General features: G+C 39.3%; 3 protein-coding genes across 3 annotated transcripts; 1 reads left to right on the forward strand and 2 right to left on the reverse strand.

The window, feature by feature from the left end:
* Nucleotides 1-891: 891 nt before the first annotated feature.
* On the reverse strand, nt 892-9,919 carry eef1g (eukaryotic translation elongation factor 1 gamma). The gene is made up of 10 exons (XM_061047989.1): nt 9,813-9,919; nt 8,745-8,903; nt 8,464-8,527; nt 7,742-7,884; nt 6,734-6,877; nt 6,458-6,587; nt 5,208-5,412; nt 4,376-4,548; nt 2,433-2,557; nt 892-1,254 (listed from the first exon to the last, which is right to left on the reverse strand). Exons 1-10 carry the CDS (start codon nt 9,822-9,824, stop codon nt 1,096-1,098), a joined length of 1,314 nt encoding a protein of 437 aa, XP_060903972.1. The 5' UTR covers nt 9,825-9,919; the 3' UTR covers nt 892-1,095.
* Nucleotides 9,920-10,105: 186 nt separating this feature from the next.
* Nucleotides 10,106-14,355, reverse strand: polr2g (RNA polymerase II subunit G). The gene is made up of 8 exons (XM_061047991.1): nt 14,145-14,355; nt 13,723-13,832; nt 13,034-13,193; nt 11,520-11,570; nt 11,351-11,416; nt 10,909-10,980; nt 10,760-10,793; nt 10,106-10,476 (listed from the first exon to the last, which is right to left on the reverse strand). The coding sequence occupies exons 1-8, from the start codon at nt 14,154-14,156 to the stop codon at nt 10,463-10,465; spliced, it is 519 nt and encodes a 172-aa protein (XP_060903974.1). The 5' UTR covers nt 14,157-14,355; the 3' UTR covers nt 10,106-10,462.
* A 177-nt stretch (nt 14,356-14,532) lies between these two features.
* On the forward strand, nt 14,533-18,685 carry si:ch211-175m2.5 (uncharacterized protein LOC568697 homolog). Its single transcript, XM_061047990.1, has 6 exons — nt 14,533-14,644; nt 14,746-14,857; nt 14,967-15,143; nt 15,500-15,599; nt 17,322-17,452; nt 17,534-18,685. The coding sequence occupies exons 2-6, from the start codon at nt 14,804-14,806 to the stop codon at nt 17,822-17,824; spliced, it is 753 nt and encodes a 250-aa protein (XP_060903973.1). The 5' UTR covers nt 14,533-14,644; nt 14,746-14,803; the 3' UTR covers nt 17,825-18,685.
* Nucleotides 18,686-19,620: the final 935 nt, after the last annotated feature.

Genomic DNA, 19,620 nt, shown 5'->3' on the forward strand with positions numbered 1-19,620 from the left:
AGTTGCAACTTGCTTTCCCTGATCATTTTAGAGGCACTCGCCTCCGCTTCAATCCATACAATCATGAGAAAGATCCCTGGGTGTATTATACAATATTAAATACTGATAAAGTCTTAAAACAGGGAAACACCAGTAGGCTACCATCAAACCTGTCACAGAGGCCGGGAGGGAGAGCAAGACAGGTAGTTGATAGAGATTCAAAGGTTATTAGTCTGTGGAGTGTAATGAAAGGAATTAGTTTCATCTGTATCAACTTGAAATTCAAAATCTTCTGTACATAAACACAAAACTAATCATATTTTGATGACATTTATCACATTTGGTTCATGTCTAGTTAATGACTCAAATTCAAGGGTTATAATGGGGAGGAGGCAGACCACCCTAGCTGGTTACTTTTCCCCACTAGCCGAGTACTCCACTAAGGATACCCTGGGTTTCCATAAACATGAAGTTGAACATTTACTTCAAGAACACATTCACAGCATCAACAGCACGAGCACCTGATGCTGCTGTGACTGATCTTACTGATCATTTTAACTGCGTCACATTTCCAACCACACCCAGCATCATCGTTGGGTGTGGTTGGAAATGTGACGCAGTTAAAAGTGTGTACAGTTGTACACTAGAACTGTAGGTAAAGAGTGTTAACGGTCTACATAGTTGTGGCAAGGTTTTTATTTCAAATATTTACTGGAGGTCCACACAGACTTCCAATTCAGTTTTCACTGCTCTGCCATTCTGTGTATTGATCCTTGTGTGGCACCAAATTTTACGTTTCCACCTTTAACATTTCATTTGGCTTTTTGGATTGCATAATAATTTAAATTAAAATAAATTGTATATGGTTTACTATTCATGACAAAGCTCAACACAGACATTGAATCCCATAGATGGCATTGTGGAAAATGCTTTATTTCGCAGGTCAAACAAAAAAAAACAGGTTGGGGCCACTGAGACAAAATGTTGTCTTCAAACACTGTCATTCTGAGTCATTGTTGCAGTAAGGTAAGCACGTGGTGGCTGAAAGTCCGTAAGTTTAAGTGCTGGAAAGCAGAGGCGCAGGGTGCTTGCGCTGACATTGTTCCCAGTGTCTCCTCATTTGAAGACCTTGCCCTGGTTGAAAGGTTTGCCCACATGCTTGAAGTCTCCCTCCCAGGCGAAGTACTCCTTCACCATGGTCTTGCACTCGTCACTGTCTGGCTCCAGCTTGCGCCAGTCATATGACTCGTAGTCGATTTGCCAGTCAGGAGACAGCTGGAAGGGAATTGAAAACAATGATTTACTTGAAAGCAAGTACATTTCCACAACTTGGTTAAAACTTGAAATTACTTGTCGATAAAATATATCATGTAAAAATTTAACACATCATTTAGCATCTGTAAAAAAAAATTGGGAGTGAAAATAAACATTCACAACTATTAGAAAACCTTCTCCTACAAGAGCTTATTATAGTAGCTTAGACCCTTACTCAGGACAATGTGGGCGTGGCAGCTCACATTTTATTGAGATGTCAACCAAAATTAGCCTCCTTTCATTGTCCATCACAACCATATGAATTGGTGCTCAAAGCATGATAGGAAAACTAACGGAGCTGCCAGCACTACTCAATAGCTTTTCTCCCACATGGCAAAATAAACCCATCCAAAGAAAACAGGGGCAGACAGTTTGAAATGGAACCATGTGGGGTGCTGGTTTGTTGAATAGAAACTTTTATTCAAGATAACAAGTCAGGATTGGAAAATTCACTTCTTTTTTTTTTAAAAGCTACTTAATTTCAACCACCACCATTGTGAAATGACCCCTGATATTTTAAAGGCTTACAGTATTTGATGGGCTACTTTAAGGGAAATGTTTCAACTATTAAAATACTGCTGCTCTTTGATTCACTCAAACAGAAAAAAAAGTGAAGTTTTAAGAATTGTAGTTTATTATTGAGGCTGGTTAAAGCCTCCATTGCAGCCATGTCCTCAATCTGATTTAGCTGGAACTTGAAAAAGCAAAGTATATGAATTTATAAGAGGCATCACAGCCATATTATGTTTCTGCTGGAAAATGGGAGTTTCATTTTGTGATCACGCATAATCCCGTGTTCACATGTGGTGTCAAAGCATTTTCTGAATGGTTTGTGCCCATAGCATGAACCAGCCTTTTTCTCACAAACAGAGATGACTGGGATGAACATGGTCTCAAGTTTCTCTGCCCCCGTCAGATTAAGACTGCGTGCCATGATTGGACACTGCCTTGCCCAGTGACAGGGGACCATCCTCTGCGCTAAAGACAAGGAACATTTTTCCAGAGAAACATTTTGACTGACGGGACAACACTTACTTTCAGCCTTACAATTTCACAGTTAGTATATAAATAAATGACTTCAGCCCGGAGGTTTTTAAATCAGGGCACTGTAGAAAGCGTCTTCCTATATGGATACTCACAGGGAAGGCCAGGTCCTGACCCCTGAAGACCCAGATGCCAGAGATGCTACTGTCGTTGTTGGTGCCAAACAATATGACACTGGCGAAGGCGGTCTTTCTGAGTTTGTCCAGGCGCTGGAACATACCTGTGTATGACATAACAGGGTTGAGATGGGCTGAGTACATTATTGATATACAAGGAAACTGGGGGTGCCAGTGTCTTAGTGGTTGGTTCACACACCCCATATACAGAGGCTGAAGCCCTCGAAGCAGGCTGACCAGCTTCTAATCTGACCTGTGGCTCCTTCGCATGTCATTTCCAACTCTCTACCTGATTTCAAACTAAATCCACTGTCCTCTCTCTCAGTGAAAGGCATAAAAGACTTTACTTTTTTTTTTATTGCATGTTGCCACCATAGTGTTTTTTGAGAACTGTATTAACTGGACTTCATCTTGATTATCAACAGCAACTCCAAGTCTGCCTTTGAAGAAAATATTTACAAACAAAACATCATCAAAGTAGTTATCTCATGGTCCAAAATAATGGTACTTTAACTCTGGTCTCTACTGTGCCCATAGCATGAACCAGCCTTTTTCTCACAAACAGAGATGACTGGGATGAACATGGTCTCAAGTTTCTCTGCCCCCGTCAGATTAAGACTGCGTGCCATGATTGGACACTGCCTTGCCCAGTGACAGGGGACCAAAAAGCTAACTGGTGGTTCTTTAGATTATTCAATACAGACCAAGTGGTTTGGTGAAGAGGCTGCTGAGTTTTTTAAATTTTTAAGTTATCTTTTCAGCCATTTCTGTCTTCACTGGATAAGACAGCTGAAGAGAGACAGGAAATGCTGGGAGGAGAAAAGTTAGGGATGCATACAGTCAGCGTTGTGTCAGCGCTGGGGATTAGGCATCCCATGGGGGGGAAAGAATCCTTTCCCCAAGCTACCAAAACTCAATTAAATGCAAATTTTAACACTTACAAGCTGGCATGTCCTACATTAAAGGCAGGGTTGGTAATTTCCAAAAACTAGCATGATTTGAAAGTAGCATTCCCTCAGTGCTCCATCTACAATTTAAATTATATCCTGATAAACTAGATTTTAATTATTCAGTATATCTGTAGCAGTGTTTCCCCTAGGTTTAGAGCTCTGGGGGGGGGGGGGGAGGAGTCAGACAGCGCCACAGATACTTAAAGGAATCATGGTGTTCATGTGTTTCTTTTAATTACAGCAGTCAATATAAACCCTTAATTATTTCAACTTTTAACAGTCTGTCCAGCTTAGTTTTTGTTCCTGCAACTCCTGTTTCTGAGCACCCCTGAATGCAGCATGCTAACAACGCATCCCCTGAGTAACGGCAGAGAGACATGCCCCGAAAAGTCCGAAGTCCACTAAGCCAGCTACTTTATTTTCTGATGCTTCTTACGGGCTTTTTATTATTGAGTGTGCGTCCGTGACACACAACCACACACACCCAGGCCTCCACAGGTGAGTGTGCTCGCGCAAGTGACTGTGTGTGCATCAGGGCGAACTCCGCCGTGCACGACACAGACCGCGGAGGAGAATTGTAAACACGTGACCATGTAGAAACAGAAATTACGTTGGGTAAATAAGATAACTAACATAAGGCTATTTAGTTTGTTTAATAAAAGAACGAGGTATAGACCTGTTCTATAGGAAAGGTATGCTTATGACTTCTGTTGTGATCTGGCGCTATATTGAAAATAAAATTAACTTGACCATCAAGGGGGGGGGGGGGGGGGCCGGATCACTCCCCTATATAATGGTAGGAGAAACACTGCTGTAGTACTTTTTCTCCTCAGCGCAAAACAGATGCAATATTTTCTGGGTGTTCCCCATGATGGCGACCATCTATGACACGCAACGGGCCAAGGTCAGATTCGAACCCACAGCTGTGCATCAGCCTCTGTACATTGGGCGTGGTATAACCGCAAGTCTTACCTGTGATAAGGTTGCAGCTCTTGAAGCTTTGGGTGAGCTCCTCGGGGTATTTGTACTGGCAGTGCCAGATGGAGAACCCCTCACGGTCAAACTGCTCCCAGAAGTGGGGAATGGCTACTTTCAGTGTGTCCTCGTTGGAATACTTTCTCTTAAACTCGTCCATGACAAATGTGCTACAAAGAGAAATGGAGACACAACCAGGTCAAATAATTCTGCTGGCTGTAGGTTACATTAAAAAAGAATTGTAGAAATTAGGCCAGTGTCAGGAAGACATGATTTGAAACATTCTTGCTTGGGTTAATATTTTTTGGTACATGGGACACCACCTGTTTTCTAATATGAAAATTAAGGCAGGGGTGGTAGTTGACTGCCTGACAACATAATCTTCAGGATCATCTTATAGGCGCAAGAAAGTGCTAAACTAAAGCATTGCAAAAACATTTTACAACCTAATCCATAAAACACAATTCTGTTTCTGGGTTGTGCCCATAGCATGAACCAGCCTTCTTCTCACTGAAACAGAGATGACTGGGATGAACATGGTCTCAAGTTTCTCTGCCCCCGTCAGATTAAGACTGCGCGCCATGATTAGACACTGCCTTGCCCAGTGACAGGGGACCACCTGTTTCCTTTTCCAAGATGGAGATTTCATGATTAGTGTACAGGCCTCTTACCAGCCATTACATTGCCTGCTTACTAAACATCTTTCACTGACAAGGATTTAATATTGCTACAGCGCGTGATTGGTCACTGCTTATTATGTTATTGTTATCTAAATATGTAATATGTGTATGCCCAGACAAACACGCACGAAAGCTTTAAGATCTTCTACCTCTTTGGCAGATGTGCATAGGGGTCCTTTGTTTTGGGCTCTGCGGCCAAAGCAGCATCACAGTCGTCCATATCCTCTTGGGGGGCTGGCTTCTTCTCTTCCTTCTTCTTTTCCTTCTTCTCCTGGGGCTTGGCTGCCTCTTTTGCTCCCTTCTCTTTTTTTGCAGGGGCCTCTTTCTTGGGCTGCATCTCGGAAAACTTCTTGGCTGGATAAACAGAGCAAAACAGGAAAACATGTTTTCAGTTAAATGTTCCATTATTTCACTTTGAGTTAGCACACTCTAGAGCCACTCTGGCTTTGACTCTTGACATTGTTTACAAAATATAAAAAGCAACAAGTTGTTAATGAGGGAATTCTGTGTCCCTTAAAGTAATTGGGTATATAATATAAATCATACATTTGTAGTCATCTTCGTACGTTCAGCCTTAGCCACATAGTAGTAGTCTGGAGCTGAGTGTTATAGCAATTTCTGCTGGGAAAGAAAAATGTTGACCAATGGCCTGAAACTACAACAATCTTCCCTTGTCAGAAAACAACTTAGAAAATGTAATTGTTAGTCATAGACTTCCATATGCAACAAAGCCTTCCCAAAACAAACTGTGGAATTCCTAAGCAACACAGAACAAAAAAGTATCAATCTTGGCCGGCCAGTGTTCAACAGACTTATCAAATTAACAATCTTGAACAACAGTCTTCATTTGTGCCCATAGCATGAACCAGCCTTTTTCTCACAAACAGAGATGACTGGGATGAACATGGTCTCAAGTTTCTCTGCCCCCGTCAGATTAAGACTGCGTGCCATGATTGGACACTGCCTTGCCCAAGACAGGGGACCATCTACTAACATGAGAAGATGAAAACTACTGGTTAAACAAACATTTTAACTCTCACAGAAACTTTAACAGTTTGGTCTGACATAACTACAGAGGAGCAAACGCCCAAATCAGTCATTCATAAACGTTGTTCACTCTTTGCATTACAGGGCTAACTTGATTAACTTTGTCAAATAAAGTGGGAATTCTGACTAGCAACACTGCAGCTCAACATAAAAACTAAGCAGAGGTTGTTTTTTTTTTTTATTTGATGGAGTAGCTTAGATTTTGAAGTAGTGAACAGACATGTGTGCCATGTGATATTACACTACTGTAGGACACTAACTAAAACGTATCTTGTACAGATTCACTTCTCTATAACACAGTGGTTCCCAAACTTTAATTTGTGTGTTCTGATCTTATGGCTTTGTAACTCACCATCAAACTGGGCCATCTTTTCACATATTTTGACATCTCCCAGGACAGCCTTGAACTGCGGCTGGTTGACACAGGTGAGGAACCAGCGAGTCACGTTGGGGAAAGGCTGACGGAAAGAAGGCTCAAGGACCTAAAAGCAAGCAGAAAGGCATTAGCACTATACAGAGAGCATCTTGACTCAAATGTCACAGATCAGATTTTTCACTGGGAAATGTTAAGAATGAATTATCAGCATGTGGCATTGAACTTCTGTCATCTGTTCTGTGTAAGTCCCACCTGTTTGTAGAGCCAGAGCATGGAGCAGGCCACAGTGATGTCAGCAAGGCTGATCCTCTCCCCTACCAGGAAGGTGCGGGTGTTTAGGTGCTGGTTCAGCACTGTGAGGACCTTCTTCACATCTTCTTTGGCCTGCTCTGTGGCCTGAAAAGAGCAAGACAGAAGAATGACAATGGAGGATTACACAAACTCGTCCATGACAGATGCGCTACAAAGAAAAATGAAGACACATCAGGTCACATAATTCTGCTGGCTGTAAGTTACATTAAGGGTGGAGAGAAAATAAGTGTAGAAATTAGGCCAGTGTCAGGAAGACATGATTTGAAAGCTTCTTGCTTGGGTTAATATTTTTTGGTACATGGGACACCACCTGTTTTCTAATATGAAAATTAAGGCAGGGGTGGTTGTTGACTGCCTGACAACATAATCTTCAGGATCAACTTCTAGGCGTAAGAAAGTGCTAAACTAAAGCATTGCAAAAACATTTTACAACCTAATCCATAAAACACAATTCTGTTTCTGGGTTGTGCCCATAGCATGAACCAGCCTTTTTCTCACTGAAACAGAGATGACTGGGATGAACATGGTCTCAAGTTTCTCTGCCCCCGTCAGATTAAGACTGCGCGCCATGATTAGACACTGCCTTGCCCAGTGACAGGGGACCACCTGTTTCCTTTTCCAAGATGGAGATTTCATGATTAGTGTGCAGGACTATTACCACCCAAAACATTGTCTGCTGACTAAATATATTTCACTTTGAACGATTAAATGTTTTTGTTGCCATAAATTCAAAATCATGCACTTTTGATGCCTGCTCTGTGGCCTGAAAAGACTAAGACAGATGAATGACTATGGAGGATTACAGAAAATATAAACAGCTACCAGTACATGACCAGGTGCCAAGTGACAGTGCTGTAATCCAGCCAACAAAAGCTGGCAACCACTTTTCACCAAATCTATTAAATTGTTATTTAATTTCAGGTATCAGTGAAATATTGAGCTGCTTACCTGCTTGTTGAACTGCATTATTCCCAGAGTGGGGAAAACCCACGCACTAGCTGGAGGGATGATCTCTGAGTCCGCGAAGCTCACCCATTGGAGCACCTGGGCTGCGGCCTGGGGTGTAGCACCACGCAGGACTTCATTGCTCACTGTAGATCAACAGTGGAAAGAAAATAAATCTTTGGTCTTTTCATACACAGTCAGTCGTTATTGGTTTTGCAATGTCAGTACTATTTTTTATCCTTAATGCAAATGTAGGGAAACGTTGATTAAAGTGCAAACAAGTTAGAGAGGCTGACAGCAAGCTACAAACAGAGCAAGACATTTAGAACAAACTCATCTATCAGGAAAATACAATAAAGGGTGTATTCAATCTTGCTGTGCAGAGACTCGTGCACTGCTTAAACTGGTGCACAGGTTTGGCCTACAGACACACTTAAAAGAAAAGGAACCATCTTCCTCCAAAATGACTTGCATAAATCACTGCAAATCAGTCATTGTGATTTAATAATCAATATCAATTATGTCAACACAAACTATCAATTTAATAATAGTTTGCTAGTTCCAGTGAGGAATCCTTCATTCTAGGGGAAGCACCAAAAGTACATGGAAAAACCAAACTTCATGGTAATTCTTGCTTTCGGTAAATTATCCTTTAAAAAAAAAAAAGTTTGAAAATTAAAATGTGTTGTTTGCAAGCTATGAAAGGGAACTATTGAAAGACTTACAGTAGTGAGCAATGGCATTACTCTCAAACAGACAGAAGCCGTCATCACCCTGGTAGGCGGGTACCTAAAAACAGCAGAATACAAATATTTGACCCATTTTAATTCAAGATATCAAAGAGTTAAGTGCAGGATGAGATATATTACACAAAAGGGGCATCGTAAAACTTCTAAAAGAAAATTAAGGCCACTTATGTGCATTTAATTGTTTCATGTGCTTGAAGGCCCTTTAAGCAAAGCATGCCTAGAGCACCCATGCAAACAACAAAACCACTTGAACTGACCTTGCCAAGAGGGAAGTTATTGAGGAAGGCTGGAGTACGGTTCGTCTGCCCAAAGGTGAAGGCAGGGGAACTGCTGGCCAATTTCAGGCGAGCACCACTGTACTGGGCTGCAATCTGGGCCTTGAAGGCCCGCCAGTTCTCCGGGTACGTGTACAGAGTCTGAGGAGAGGAACAAAATCTGGAATTATTTAGCAATCCAAAAACATTTCTCACATTTAATTTAAAAATGTAAGTATCACAATTTGGCTCGCCTTTCAGCTAGAGGCATAGTCATGGCTGTTCTCAATGCAACATCACAGGACAGGTCAAATTAATCATTTAACCTTACAGCTCGTTCTTTCTCTTAATAAAAAAATGTTAATCTATCGAAGACAAGTTATTATTTGGTTTGTTGAGCAGAATACTAAATATAAATTTAAAAAAAACTAGGTCCAATTATGTTCTCACAACGTAATGATGCTGGTCCTAACAAGATGCTGAATCATACAACACAAAGTAAAAACAGACAAGCCAGTCTTTTAAAGAAAACTGCAAGTTACTAAGATTAATTGGACGTCGATTGACAACGCTGAGTGAGAAAATATAATTATATTATAACATTCACGTGGTTTTCAGCTCGGTTCCGACGCCGACTAGTGCCAAGCCAAACTACCGGCAATATTTCACGACAGCCTTCTTACACGTTAACTTGGAGCTAGGCTTACTTAAACATAAGGTTTCCTCGGGACTACATAAACTAAACCACCTAGTTAAGCAAAGTCAGGTTTTCAATTAACATTAAGTTTTCAGAGCTTGTGAAAAGGAGAAGGTAACGTGGCACACGGCTGGGCCAGAGTAGGCGCGTCATTCAGCCTGAATGCAACGTCATGAAAGCGATAGCTGTCCTAAGAATCGACACTGAATGAAAATATCGGTAAATAAACCCCGCATCGTCTACCTAACAGGTCGAATGTATTGCAAATCGGTTAAAATATTAAACAACAACCCAGATGGCTCCGATTTACAATGGATTGAGCCCTGAAATGTGTGAGAAAGCTTCGCCATTAGTCCCCACTCCATCTTACTCACCCCTGCCGCCATCTTCAGGACGAGAGAAAGAAAGAACGAGGGCGCGTTGCAGTGACGTATTTACGGCCACGTCATGCCGTGCGCCCACTTTAAATATTGGCGTTCACGTTTTGCCTCCGGTCAGTCTGTTGCCAACATGGTGATGATGTGTCCCATTTAAAGACCTAGGAACTGACTTTCTTATGTGAACATTAAATAAAAAGCGTGCACTTTCAGCTACGGATCAAGTCTCTGCATATAAACATAAATAATCTGACAAAGAATATTTAAAACACAGAAGAGAGACAAAGCTATATGAACAAATACAAATGTTTTATTACATAGCTCACCTACAAAAATGACAAAAAAACACCATAGTTGGAATGGAAATAGGTTGGAAATTAAAGAAACTTTAGCAAAAAAAAAATGTGGGCTATACTATCTTTGCTTTTAATTCAGCCACACATTCTGCTGGCTTCACATTTTTCCATGCCAGGTCAAAAACATAAAACCTACAAATGTCTGCTGTACAGTGTGTAAGTCAAGTGATGAAGTAATTGGGCTTCTACCTGCCATGCCAATCAGAGAGAAAGATATTAAATTTAACAAAAAAAAATAACTCAGCTAGTAGATATACAGTTCTATGTAAAATGTGCTCCTTCTGTGGCAAATCAGCTCACAAGACCTGGAAATAGAGTACAGGACACAAGTGTTACTATCATCACAACACAGAAATAAGACATTTTTATAATTAAGGTCACACAACAGAAAATGAGAACATAATAACTAAATCAATGCACTAGAGAAAAACATCTGTGTCAAACTGGGTCTTTCTTAGTTTGAAGAAAATTTGACATCAAATACATTTATGTAAGGATATGTATAAATTCCTGTCCACCTAATGAACAAATCTACCACCTGTTTTTCTTTAAAAAAAAAAAAAAAAAAAAGGTCTGCGTGGTACTCACCCAGATAATCATCCATGAGGGATCCAATGGCAAACTGAAAAAAACAAGACAAAGGCTTTTTTATTGAACTGTAAAATCACTTAACACCACAGGAAATGTTTGCACATGAGAGTGTGCAACACTATACAATACAACAATGCAATACTTACAATATCATTCTTGTCCACTCTTGTTCCCACAATCTTTAACCGGATCTCGTCATCTTGCTGGATGACAATGTCCTTGTAAGAGGGAAAGAAAACATCCCTTAGGCGCACAACTTCAAACAGGAGCAGAGCAGTAAGCATCTTCTTTAAGTATGAGTCATGAAGATAAGATAATCCTTTATTTATCCCACAACGGGGAAATGAACTTCTTAGTGCAAAGTATTTGAGATCTAATGTTACCATTTGTGTCTCCCCAACAAGTAAATTAAACTACAGTCAGTGTAACCAATACAACCTGGATTTTGACACGTTTTACATTTGCCTATTAGGTCGTAAAAATATTAAGCAAGGGAACAATTTGGTGAATGTGACATTTATATTATTTAACAAAAATGATTTGATAAATCTGCTGCTGGTTGTTTAAAAAACACAGGGAACTTCTTACCTCATCAACTGTCTTATAACAAGGTGGATTAGAGTTGGGGTCAAACTCCATCTCTGATGGGATGGACTGTGAAGACAAAGTTTCTCGTCAGAATTGGATAACCTGAAATCAATCAGCATATCAAAGTCAACTGATTCAGTGAACAACTAAAAATGAGAAGCTGACTCACGTGGCGAGAGATGAAGCAAGACATGGGACCAATTTCTGTGAACAATCCAACCTGAAATAAAGAGTGAAATAATATTCTTTAGAAGGGCAAGAAGGATATTTTTTGTTATCATTTATAAATTAAAGTTGAAATATGTTCACTGGAAACACAAATACTGTTATAAAGTTTCAAGATGTGCTCTTCTATGGTAAAACATTTCATGTGACTTGATTGGTCAATAAAATATACAAGCAAAATAATCTTGGCAATGTTTCCATATTGTTAACATACAATATACAGAACATTTCTGTTTAAGCAAATAATAAATTCAATAACTGAACTTAATCATTTATACAATAACAATGTTTAGAAAATGTCACTAAGTAATGCATCAGTGATTCCAAACTTTTCTGCCCCCCTTGCAAGATGAAAATTATTTCAAGCTCTGCCCCCGCTGCCCACTATAAACATCAACATATAAATATACAACCACATACACAAACATCATCAGGCTCATCCTTGTGCAAATTCCTATATTTTAAAAAATTGCTTGCAAAATTTACTTTTTTGCAACTTCAGTATGACACAAAGAACTAACAAGAGTCACACAGCCACTTCATTTCCTTCATTGCTTTAAAAGATCTTCTCAAAACTGATGACATCTCCAAGCCTGTCTTAACTTTTTCAGCTTCATGCTATTAAATTCTAGTACTTTAAGGCACATCACACACTGTGGTCTATCTTCATTAACCCCCGTTCTGCAGGTAAAACCAGGGACAGATATGAGTCGTTTTGTTTCTGTTTAAGCAGTTCTGTCACTTTGTGTTGATTCATCGTTTATCCTTACATTTTCCTGGCAGCTAATGCACAACATCACAACATAATTTCCTCAGGCTGTCCGGACTGTTAACTCCACTCTCCTCAGTTAAAAACAAAACAGAACTAAACAAACAGAACTGTGATTACATGATGCACACACACCACACATTCCAATCTGCACATTGCACTTTGCCACCCTGGACACTTTACACTGTTTACATTATTTTATATTTTATATTTTGTACATTCAAATAATTTTTTTTTTATTTTTACATTATATTCTATTTTACTGGACACTTTACACACTGACACTTTACACTGTTTACATTACTCTATATTTTGTACATTCAAATAATATTCTTTTATTTTTTACATTATATTCTATTTTACTGTATTAATGTGTATTAGTAATTTGAGTGTTTATTGCATGGCCTTGTGGAACAGTCCTTACATTTCACTGCACATCTGTATGAGCAGGTGACAAATAAAAATCTTGAATCTTGAACATTTTCCACTGTTAGATAGAAGTGCAGAACTGTGTGCATTGGTTTATTTAGCCTTGCTACGCCCCCAATCATAACTCCAGACCCCACCCCCAAGGGGTTTGCCCCCACGTTTTGGAATCACTGCATTATAAAATGATTTACAGTAGTATAAACTAGAGGGCAGCAGGGAAGTGTGGTGATAGGCCAACAGCTAAATATTATGTCTCTCACCTTGTTAACCTGAGTGACCACTGCATCCACTACCTCCCCTTTAAATGGACGGAATACAATGGCCTTGTATTTGACAGGATAGAGGACAAACCCTCTCCCTGGCTGAATTACACCTGCCCCAATATTGTCAATGGTGGTGACTGCAATCACAAAGCCATACCTAAAGGAGAGACATAAATACATTAACAAATACATACATACATAAAAAACATGTGTAGGTCAAGCCTTTAAATACAGACCTTTGACTGCAGAATGTATAACTTAGCATGTTGACACCAATGACTTCACAGTTTCTAATATGATCTATTGCCATATTGAGTATTTTTATACCATAGTTTACTCCAAGTCAAAACTCACAGTATAGTGTTAAGAATTCAAAATGAATAAAACCTAGGCATATTTTTATAATCACTCAACACATGATCTCTAATAACAGAAATAACCCTTCGGGAAATTAAAACAGGAATGTTTGTTTTTAACTTATTCATTATTTTTTAGTTTATCCTCTATTAGAGAAATATCAGTGATCCCTTACAATGTTTAATTACATCTCTGCATTGATTTTAATTTAAATGCACCTGAATCTTATATCCAACCTTATTTCACAAGTCACTAAAAATCAAGTTCACTTTGTAAACAAATGGCAACCTCTAGTCTAAGCCATTTTAAAAATAATATCAGCCACTCACTTCCCAGTGCAGGTTCCCTCCACCTCTGTAAAAAGCTTCTGCTTCACGGTGTTGAGGAGATTAGGACCAAAATACCTCGGATGAAGCAAGATTTCATGCTCCAGAGAAATCTGAGAACATAAAATAGGTGAAATATGAGAGAAGAGTAAAACAGCTATACCAATGTTTTAAGTAATTATGAAGCTGAACATAAGTTTGCTGCCTCACAGTATCCGATACAAAGACGAGAAGAAGTTGTGGAATTTATGTAATAATGTAAAGCAACAACACTTTATCGATGTGAGGATTTGTTTTAAGTTTAGTTCAGCTTCATTAGCAATGCTAACCAAGCTGCAAACATGCTGAGCAAAAAAATTGGTAAACAAAACATCAATTCACTGTAATAAGCATCCAAAAACAAGGAGAAAAATACAAATTCTTACATGGTAAAACATTTCTGTTGAAATGTTCGGTCCTTTCTCCGATAAGGTTACTTATTTAAAAAATTAAAAAAACCTTGTGCTGAATGAAGGAGAGGAAAAACCTGCCGCTCGTTAAAAATAAAACAGATGAAACCACTTCCGGTGCACACGGGTGCCCTCTGGGTCCTATTTGTTATGTATTATTCTTGGTTCTTTTTGAGCGACCCCTTGCACTTACCCCAGAAATACCCGTCCCTATACACCTCCAACCTTTTACCTTATTGTATGATGAAATAAAGGCAAAAAACAACAACATTGGGCTAATCATGGAAACCCTGCCGTCTATTTCACACACAAGTCTGCCCCCTAGCGGCGAGGAGGAATAATAACACGGGAGCATGAAGGCGGAGACATAGGGCAGGCGTGACTCGGTCCTGCACTGTGATTGGATTGTGTGACTAGACTGTTGACATCTCGAAGCAAAGAGAGAGTTCCTGACAACACAAGAGATAGACTACATGGTAAATACATGATGATATCGGTATAGTATCTTTAAATGACTTGCTAACATTTACCAAGAATGAGGTGATTTAAAGTGACGTTCTTATTGTTTCCACATCAGACGCTGTGAGCAGCTTCTTCTTCTTGTCTAAGTGTAAAACTTCCTCGGGTTGACTGACATGGCGTGTAACCTCTTCTCGAAGTTATTTCGTCCCACTGTGTTCACACAGCTCGTAAGTTGTGTTGAATAGCCAATCCTCTCTTTTTTTTTTTTTGTATCATTTTGACTTGTTTGAAGTTCTGCTTCTTAATGACCCATATGACTCTCCCGTCCTCCTCCAGGCGTCTCTCCGGTCGGGCTCCGTGTCCCGCGGTAGGGCAGCAGCAGCAGTGGCAGCGGCGGGGATCAAACATTTCTCTAGTGATCCTCCACCGGAGCAAATCAGTCGTTATCCGATTCCTTACATGAAAGACCTTCCTTACGATATAGTTGAGCTTATGGAAGAAGTCGAGTCGAAAGTAAGGATATATTTTAACACGAGGCATTAAACTTTTCTTTTTTTTTTAAATACTTTATTGCAGGCTGTTTTACTTCATTACAAGTTGTCATATTTCATCACAAATTTTGTTCATCCTGGCACATTTTTATATGTAATTTTTTTTTTTTTTAAACATACAAGAATACAACATGAAATAAAATAAAAATAGATAAAAATCCAAAGAAAATATACAAAGAGAGAAAACATAATTAAATTAAGATTTAAAAAAAGAAAAAATAATACTAAAAATAAGAAAAAGGCATTAAACTTGGTTGAATTCTTTTTGATAACCTTAGTTTGATTCAGCTATCTACTAAACTTAACCTTTTCTTACAGGGGGGATTTTTGCCCAACGTCTTCAAAGTCCTCTCTCACAGACCGGCAGAGTTCAGAGCCTTCTTCGCTTACTACAATGAACTCATGAACAAAGAGACAGGTGTGTGTTTGTGTTATTTTTAGTGGCATTACCGGCATGTGCGTAGCAAACAATCAGAAATTAATCTGCGAGACACAATCAGACTGGATAGCAAGGTTGCCCCTTGCAAAGTAAATGGCAACCTTTTGTAGGCTGAGTATTATGTTTAGTGCCGTGCTCTTCCACTGTGTTGGAGTGTAGTGACAGAGTGCAGGTGCTTCATCAGGGTGCAGGTGTGTAGCTCAATCTGTTTTGGTCTATGATCAAACAGCATGGACAGTGTAGCTGAAGCTGTGGTAAATACAGTCGGGTAGAAACAGGTGAACAGTGAATAGGGATGTAAGATAGACACATCTCATTCAGGCCAGCATAAGCACAATGCTGGGCACAAGTGGAGACTAAACCTAACAAGATTAGACCGAAATGTCACGTATTATATTAGGTGTAAACATGTCTTGCACATTGCTTTGGTTTGATTGAAAACATATTTAATGCCTTTGTTAAGCCTTCAGTAAACCATGACTTACTGACTAGGGAGAAATGTTAACCCTGAGGTTAACAGAGAAGTGATTAAGAGTAATGGTAAATGGACTTGAGCTTATATAGCGCTTTTCTAGTCTTCCGACTAAAGTGCTTTTACACTGCAGGTCACACCCACCCATTCATACCCTTTCACACACTGATGGCAGAGATTGCTATGTAGTATCATCCATCAGAAGTAACTAATCTCATTCATACACTGCCACCGAAGCAGTGGGAGCAACTTGGGGTTAGGTGTCTTGCCCAAGGACACGTTACCCAGCTGGGGATTGAACCCTTGACCTTCCGGTTGAGAGGCAACGACTCTACCAACTGAGCCACAGCTGCCCTCAGCCTGGATATAGTTCACTCTACTTCAGCTAATCTATTATAGACTTTGCAAAACCAAACTATGTGAAAACCCCTCTGCCCAGTCCGTTGGTGGTTATTGGATTACCAAAATGTGGCTTATTGTTACATAAATGTGACTATTTTAACATTTAATCTTTTAGCATTTACACGAACAATGAAGATCTATGTGTACTGAACAAAGAACCCACACTAAGACCATCTTACAATGGTATCCAAAACATTCACACAGCCTCTCTACTTAAGTGAGCATTTTAACCGTATTTTGCTTGAGAACTTTTTTGACTAAATCACTGACCAGAATATAGACTAATGTGTAACAAATGTGTTCTACTCAGTAAAGTATCGTCTCATGTGTCACACTGAGATTTTGTTTTTCAGGATGCCTGTTCAACTTTGAACTCAGACCTCTTTTTCAAGTGCATCATGATCAATCAGTTTTCATTCTCATATCAATCAGTCTTTATTCATATAGCGTCAATTCATAGCAAACGTTATCTCAAGACACTTTACAAAGAGAGCAGGTCTAAACCGTAGTCTTTGTTTTATTATGTACAAAGACCCAACATTGATCCACCATGCGCACAGCACTTGGCACCACTTGGCAAAGTAACAGTGACAAGGAAACACTGCCTTTTACCAGGCAGACACCTCAAGTAGAGTCGCCTCATGTTGGAGGGAAAGAGGGAGATACATAAAGAAAGAGATGGATCACAAGTTGCAAGCTGTAATGAAACCTCACAAACTTTTTAAGGAACAGGATAATGTTCAAGCCACAGCTACCTCAGATACTATGTACCTTTTATTTAATGTTGTGTGATTTTACAATTGAAAGTGAATTTTTTATGTCTTCAGGCAGATTAACCAAGGCAGATCGAGAGCTGATTGTAGTGGCTACCAGTATCCACAACAAGTGTCTTTACTGTGTGGTGTCCCACAGTGCACTGCATCGTATCTACTCTAAGAAACCAACTCTTTCTGATCAGGTATGATCTTATATAAATTGAATATAAATCACATACATTTGACACTCACTCTAATCATGGTCCTCCCCCATCTTCTCCCAGGTTGTTGTAAACTATGAGAATGCAGAGCTGTCAGCTCGGGAGCGTGCCATGCTGGACTTTGCAATGGCTGTGTGTCGCTGTGACACCATCACTGAGCAGCATTTCCAGTCTTTGGAGGAAGTGGGCTTTGACCGCGAGGATGCTTGGGACATCGCCGCCATCGCTGCATTCTTTGCCTTGTCCAACCGGATGGCCCACCTCACCGACATGATGCCAAACTTAGAATTTTATAACATGGGCAGAGTACCACGGGACAAGAGCAAGGCCAGCGGGCAAGAGAAAAAGGAATAATTTAACGGACGAGATTAGCCGAGGTCAAAGGACATGTGTTACACATGCATTATGTGCACACTGCAACAAAAAGGTGAAGATTCAGTCCTGTTTGTCTCCCTCTCTTGACGTAAACAATCAGATGTTTTCTTATTAGATTCATGAGATGCATTATTAGATCCTCAGGTATGAGACAGCAGTTATTAAACACTGCATGTGAATGCAGGAGTTGACATTTATGATTGCGTTTATAAATTAGATACTTTCATCTCCAAGCAATCCAGTTTGCACTTACACCCTAAAATGTGTCATAATTTGTGTGTGTTGATGTGAATGAATTGATGAAGACACATGAGAGAGTATCTGTGTACCTCTTTATGTTTGTTGTTGGGCAAGAAACCGTTTTATTGTTGACTAAGTCCTTAATATATAAGATAACATTATGTCTGCTTGTTTGACTGACATTTGACATTCTGGGTTTATTCATTTAAAAGAGTGTAGGGACACATGTCACTTAGGTGCAGGGCAATTATAATAACAGTACCAACAATAAAGGCTGTTGTTGTTTTTTTTGACAGAAGCTATGTGAGGGTTTAAATGTCAATCTTTTGGATTTATGTGAAATATATTTAACAACAGTTAAACATCTGTGTTCAAGCTTTCAGAAATATGTATCAAATGAAACTCACAAACTGGTAGTTTTTCCTGAAAGTGCTTTGTGTTGTGTTTTCTTTAACACTGTCTGTTCAAATGAGAGCGTAAATAAGTGTCACATTTTTACAGCGATGACAGTTTGTGTTCTAAAGTTTCTAAAAGAAAGCTGCTTCTGTAAAGATTCCCTTTATCTTCTAAATAAACAATATTTGTCTTGTTAAAAAGTGACCTGAGAGACTTCCATGGAAAAAATAGTGTTTTTTTTGTCAGGAATAATTTATTTCTAATAAATAATAATAGTATCGCCACCGGATGGCGCCACATTCATACACATTGGACTGACTTTAACCCATTACTGTCCACAACAAAACACTTCTGTAAATTTGTAAAGGTATGAGGCCACAGTGCCCGTTTTTCTTAAACTTGTATTTTTAGTCACTAGTCATAAGGATTAGCAGGTTTTTTTTTAAACATTTTTCACAAAAACCTCTCTCAAACAACAGTGTGTGTGATACCAATAATACCAATATAAACACACACACACACACACACACACACACACAGACACACACACACAGATATACTTACACTCCGGAGACACATTTAGATTTAGTAGCAGGTCATTAATTAATTAGTTAATTGTAACAGATTAAGGGAAAGGAACAAATGTGATCTTGTACCCCATTGGAGCCCCCCATCTGCGCAACATTAGCCAACACAACATGCTATATTGAAAAAGTTTTGTCCTACAGCTCTTGTTCTTTTAATGTGATTTTAAACCTAATAAAAGTTTAGACCTAATAAAAAAGTTTAAACCTGAAAAAAAAAAGTGTATTTGTACCAAGATTTCTGAATCCAAAGATAATTCAGATCATTTCACATTCACATTATGGCTTCATATCTTTTACTGAAGACATCCTTAATCACTCCTCCTCACTTACTTCTGTGCCCTTCACAACATATTCTCCTGAGCCCAGGCAGCGCCAGGCGATTTACTTTGACATTACTTCTGTATGCATGTGCGAGAGACATCAGAGCTGTAAACAGATAGTTGAAATAAGATCAACAGTTTAAATGTGTCTTTTTCCACACACATTCAAAAACAACTCGGCAGTCTTGAATATTTAAGATATTAAAAATTGAGAAAACGTAAATGATTGTGA

This window comes from Labrus mixtus, chromosome 10 (genome assembly GCF_963584025.1).
Source record: "Labrus mixtus chromosome 10, fLabMix1.1, whole genome shotgun sequence".
Taxonomy (NCBI): Eukaryota; Metazoa; Chordata; class Actinopteri; order Labriformes; family Labridae; genus Labrus; species Labrus mixtus.